A 5538-nucleotide genomic window follows, 5' to 3' on the forward strand; every position below is an offset into this window, starting at 1 on the left:
ATATACTGTAGACCGTTATGTAGATTTACACAGCTGCTTTCGGCAAATGTTTGACCAATTTAAATAAACATTTTTTAAATTAAAATAATTGATTACATGTTTTTTTGTGTGTGTGTTTAAAAAAAAATCATTTTAAAATACAATAATGTTTTTCTCTCCTGTTTGGATAAATTGTTTGAAAATGCTGCTGCGTTTCCAATAATACATTTACTTAATTCAACCTGGCACTGAGGCGGTAAGTGCCTAACGTCAACCTCATTCGAATTTCTACGGTTGAAAATGATCAATTAATCTTTATACACAATTGTTTACAATAGTCGTCCGTATTCCTTTTTTTTCTATTACCCTCAGCTGAATCGGAATGTTAATAGACGTTCATTCTCTTGTTATTACGAGGGCTTTGGGCACGTCCTGTTGTGTTGCGTGACGCCCGGAAGGCTTCACTTTTGCCCCAAATGTCCCAGAAGACCGACTCTGAAAGTGACATTTGGAATTATAAACCCCTGGCGAAGAAAAAGAAGAAACGCGAGTCGTCGTCTGCCTGTGGAAATGCAGCCAGGAGAAGATGCACGACGGAGAGAAAGTCATGTAACACCCGGGATAGTACAACCACTGCTCGTGACATACCTGCCAATGTAAACAATGGACAATGTAATCCCAGCTCGTCGTCACTTGCAAAGGAGGCGCAACATGTTGACAGTGAAGCCAAGGAAGACTTTTGTCCCATTTGCCAGATGCCATTCTATATTTTATTGGTGCAGTCGCAAAGATGGCATGTTGCTGAATGTCTGGATACGACAAGGGACACTTGCAAAGGTAAGACTGAACATCATTGTGTCTGGCGTGTCTGCTATGTCGCCATTTTGTGGCATCTATGAGTACACAGCTTTTTGGGTGGATCAATTCTTGCATTCAATGCAGCGTGGATTTCCCGTGTCTGCTATCACAGCGGCGTTGTGTTTGTGTTGTCCATTTCATAGAATGTCCTGATGGTCCCCTGTGCTCGTCCTCAATTCCGAACCACTACAAGAAGTTCAACCACACGCAGTTGGCCCACGCTCGAGCCAACAGACACGCCACGCCGATCCACTCGCAGGACATCGAGCGGCACGCTCCTAACCATAATGCCTGCGGAGACCACGTCGACACGCCGCCCTCGCCGCCGCCATCCCAAGCCGCTAACGGCCTCCTGCTGCTGCGTTCGCCCGGGCCGGAGGACATGAAGAAGAAGAAAGGCTGGTCTTCCAGTGGCCGTTCGTCTGTTACCTCCTCGCAGGGAAATAGGGCGGAGACGCCGGCGGAAAACCAAGCATCTCAGGACAGCGAGGATCTCATATCCTACTCGCCTCTTTCGGTGCTCCCCGCTGAGACAGACCCAGTTCATGAAGACGCATCCGAAGACGAAGACTCCATGGTTCTCTTCAGCGAAGATGAGACTCTTCCGGTTTTATCAGATCACCTCGAAGACACGAGTAACGTCTCGGCGACTGCTGGCGAAAACCTTCAATCCTCCCAGAGGATGGTTTTGGAGCGCTTGAAGGAAAGTCTTCAAGCGTCACCTTTCGAACCCTCTCAGTTCGGCGCGACGCCTCCTCGGAAGGGTCCCAGTGGGGCGAGTGTCGGTTCTGGACTCAAGCAGATGGACATCGGAGTGTTTTTCGGCCTCAAAGCTTTGAAAGTGGAGGGAAAAGTGGAGGCTTCTGGAACTGCGGCCAGTGGTACTTCTTCCAGGAGGAATTGGAAGAGGAATGCGGCTGGAGATGTCGACCAAGCCGGGGAAGATGTTAGTAAAGGTGGCAAAAAGGTGGAGGTAGGGAGGAGGAAGAAGTGGTGGAACAGAGACAACGACGATGGAGACGAACAACCACGGCGGTGTCCGTTTTATAAAAAAATTCCAGGTAAGTCACCTTCTTCTTCCACGTGTAGCCTGAATTTTAAAAATTAATTTTTAATGTGATTTACTCAGGTACGACGTTCACCATCGACGCCTTTCGGTACGGCGCCATTGAAGGCGTCACCGCTTACTTCCTGACACATTTCCACTCGGACCACTACGGAGGACTCACCAAGAACTCAACATTTCCTATCTACTGCAACAAAGTAAGCCAAGATGGGATTTTTTTGGGGGGGGGGGGGAGGCAGATGAAGTGGGTGAGTTGTGTGGCTTAATATGTGAAGTTGTCAGATCACAGGCAACCTGGTGAAGAGCAAGTTGAAGGTGGCGGAGCAGCACGTGCACATCCTCCCCATGAACACTAGGGTGAGCGTGGAGGGGGCGCAGGTCATCCTTCTCGACGCCAACCAGTACGTATCAGCAGTTTCTTCTTCCTCTACTTTTTTTTTGTCAGCATAGTTTCTTCTTCTTTTTCATCAGCAGTTTTTTGTTCTACTTTTTTTGGTGAGCAGCGTTTCTTCTTTTTCATCAACATAGTTTCTTCTTCCTCTACTTCTTTTTTTTTTTACTAGCATGCATAGTTTCTTCTTCCTCTACTTTTTCATCAGCACACTTTCTTCTTCCTCTACTTTTCTGTCAGCATAGTCTCTTCTTCCTCTACCTTGTTGCCATCTTAGCTGCTTGGGCATCTTCTTCCTCTGCCGGCATCGCTTCTACCTCTTCTATTTCTTCGTTTGACAATTGAATCTTCCTCTTCTACTTTTTTTTTTTTTTTTAGCTAGCAATAGTTTCTTCATCTTTTGCCAGCATCACAACTTCTTCCAATTCTATCACTTATTAGCCAGCAACACTTTTTTTTGCCTGCATGTCTTCTTCTTCCTCTGCTTCTTTTGCCAGCATAACCCCCCCCCCCCCCCCTCTAATTTGGAGCACTGGAAAGCGTCATTTGTTTTTGCATGAAAAAAGTGCGAATAAAACTAGTTTTAAAACATTGCGTCAATGACCCGAAGGCTCACTTGACTTTTTCAGTTGTCCAGGAGCAGCGATGTTGCTGTTCTTCCTGCCCAATGGACAGACCATCCTCCACACGGGCGACTTCCGAGCCGATCCCTCCATGGAGGACTACCCGGAGCTGCTGGGACGTAGGGTGCACACGCTCTACTTGGACACGACGTATGCGAAGCTCTTCCCGACGCACATCGTCGAATGAATAAAATCGGATTGTTAACCATGTGCTCCTCATAGATATTGCGGCCCAGAGTACACCTTCCCCAGGCAACAGGAAGTGATCAACTTCGCTGCCAGCACCACCTTTGAGACGGTGACGCTGCACCCTCGCACCCTCGTGGTGTGCGGATCCTACTCTGTTGGGAAGGAGAAGGTCTTCTTGGGTGAGCGGCAGGCGACGCAGTGTGCAGCCTCACAGGAAGAAAAAAAAAAAACGGATAGAAATAATTAGTTTTCTCTCTCTTTGCAGCCTTGGCGGAGGTTTTGGGCTCCAAAGTGTGTTTGTCCCGGGACAAATACAACACCATGTGCTGTCTGGAGTCGGAGCACATCAAGCGACATTTAACCACCGACTGGAAGGCGGCGCAGGTCCACGTGCTTCCCATGATGCAACTCAACGTCAGAGTAGGAGAAGACACACTAACACATTATTATTATTATTATTTGGTGTGTTTTCACTGCATTTGAATTTCAATTGTCTCCCCACAGAAGCTACAGGAGCATCTGGGGAGGTTTTCCAGCCAGTACGATCGTCTGGTGGGCTTCAAGCCCACCGGCTGGACCTTCAGCCAGCAGATGGCGTCGGTGGAAGATATTCAGCCTGTCGTCAGCGGCAACGTCTCCATCTATGGTCTGCTGATAGTGTCGCTTCTGCATTTTAGCCAGGAAATCCTACTTTTGCATAATCTTACCGTCTGTCTCCAGGAATTCCGTACAGCGAGCACAGCAGCTTCGTGGAGCTGAAGCGTTTCGTCCAGTGGCTGCGACCGCTCAAGATCATCCCCACGGTGAACAACGGCAGCTGGGCTGCCAGGAAAGCTATGGAGAAGCACTTTTGCGAGTGGCTTGGAGGAAACTCAGGCATATAAATAACTCACATCATGAATAATTGCATCATAGTCTTCGTTTATCTATCATGACTGACGTGGGAAAAAAAACGAGTCAAGAAGCAGATCTATGTAATTGTGTTATGTTACTGGAGTTTTCATTACGCACTTGTCGTATTTTATTCATGAATTTCTCAAACAATAAATATTTTAAACTCCCGTCTGTTTGCTGTTGGTATTTGAATTTCTTGGGGCCAATGTGTGTGAATGGGGTCATGGGGTCAGTCGCTACAAAGGCTGCTGGGAAAACGTATTGGTAAACATCCTGGCTACAATTGTCTTTTTTTTTTTAATTACATGGTTAAAAAGGCCAATAAAAAGCTCACTACTGTATTAGTAAAGTGACAAGAAATGAACAAATTTCCATATTGTACAAATTTTGTGTGAGAATAATTAATTCACTACAGAAAACTGATGAATGGCTGATTTGTAATAAATGTGAGCTAAATATGATTTACTGAAAATGTCGAATGGTGTGTAAACATCTTTTAACAAGCACATACATCCAGTATTAAATAAGATGAGACTATAACATGATAGATGTGAAAAGTTTACCTCTGCACTGAGCACTTTCTGCACTTTGTTTTTAAGCGCCTCAAAGATGCAGAGGAACCAGCCATCCACATCCTCGCTGGAAAAACAAATGACAAATGATTTTAAGACTCCACAAATAAAGGCAATTTCCCCAAAGGAAACCATTATCACTTTATTTCCTTCTGACGCACTCAAAATGGAGGAAATGATTCATTAAACAGCAATTTGAAACAACATGAAAAGCTATAAACTGACACAATACCGGTTTGTATTTCGGCAGCATGAAAAAACAAGGGAAATGGGCTAACAATTTAAAAGGGTAAAAAAAAAAAAAGAGTAATTGGCAAAAATATAATTAGGCTACTCATAAATTTGCAAAAAAATTTGACACTCGCCCTAAAAGTGATGTTTAATTGCCTATACACGCCACAAGATGGCAGCAACACACAACTAAGGGCACCGTAACCATGCGTCTAACATGTACATAGTCAAAATCCATGTTACATAAACTACTGTATTTAGCAGTCGGAATGTTCAACAAGCTCTCTAATTACTTTTAAAATCATAACCTTGGAAGCTTGGTTATAAAAATGACAACTGGTCAACTGGGTGAACATGCTTTCAACTTGTCACTCCACATACTTCTAGTCAAACCAACCAACTTGTAATCCCAGAAGCATGGACGAGGCACTGTAACCAGGTAAAGAAAGCTGAGGTAGCAAAAAGCAGAGGAGGGTGCAATAAATAAATCCCATAAAGTAGCGGTCAGACCTTGACGTCGCCCGCCAGGAAGAGGAAGTCGTTGCGCTTGGCTGCCTGGACTGCATTCCATTACATCGAAATGTAAGCGTTGATGTTCACATGACAAATGGTAATTAAGAGGATGTCATTGGCAACGCCTAATAAAAGGTGCAACCCGGGAGCAGGATAATAGACGCGTGTATGCGTGATTCTGTTTTTTTTATTTTTATAGTAAATATAAATAAATATAAACTG

The 5538-nt window shown here is 44.9% G+C and overlaps 1 protein-coding gene across 2 annotated transcripts; it reads left to right on the forward strand.

Moving 5' to 3' along the window:
- Nucleotides 1-220: 220 nt before the first annotated feature.
- On the forward strand, nucleotides 221-4167 carry dclre1a (DNA cross-link repair 1A (PSO2 homolog, S. cerevisiae)). Of its 2 annotated transcripts, XM_086064510.1 has the most exons (10): nucleotides 221-650; nucleotides 687-816; nucleotides 981-1898; nucleotides 1967-2100; nucleotides 2186-2304; nucleotides 2924-3067; nucleotides 3140-3285; nucleotides 3372-3526; nucleotides 3611-3752; nucleotides 3827-4167. In XM_086064510.1, the coding sequence occupies exons 1-10, from the start codon at nucleotides 456-458 to the stop codon at nucleotides 3988-3990; spliced, it is 2247 nt and encodes a 748-aa protein (XP_085920636.1). In that variant the 5' UTR covers nucleotides 221-455; the 3' UTR covers nucleotides 3991-4167. The 2 variants fall into 2 exon arrangements, with proteins under 2 accessions (XP_085920636.1, XP_085920635.1); XM_086064509.1 differs by having other exon boundaries at nucleotides 221-816.
- Nucleotides 4168-5538: the final 1371 nt, after the last annotated feature.

Source organism: Leptonotus elevatus, chromosome 20 (assembly GCF_054856555.1).
Source record: "Leptonotus elevatus isolate MCC_2025b chromosome 20, RoL_Lele_1.0, whole genome shotgun sequence".
Taxonomy (NCBI): Eukaryota; Metazoa; Chordata; class Actinopteri; order Syngnathiformes; family Syngnathidae; genus Leptonotus; species Leptonotus elevatus.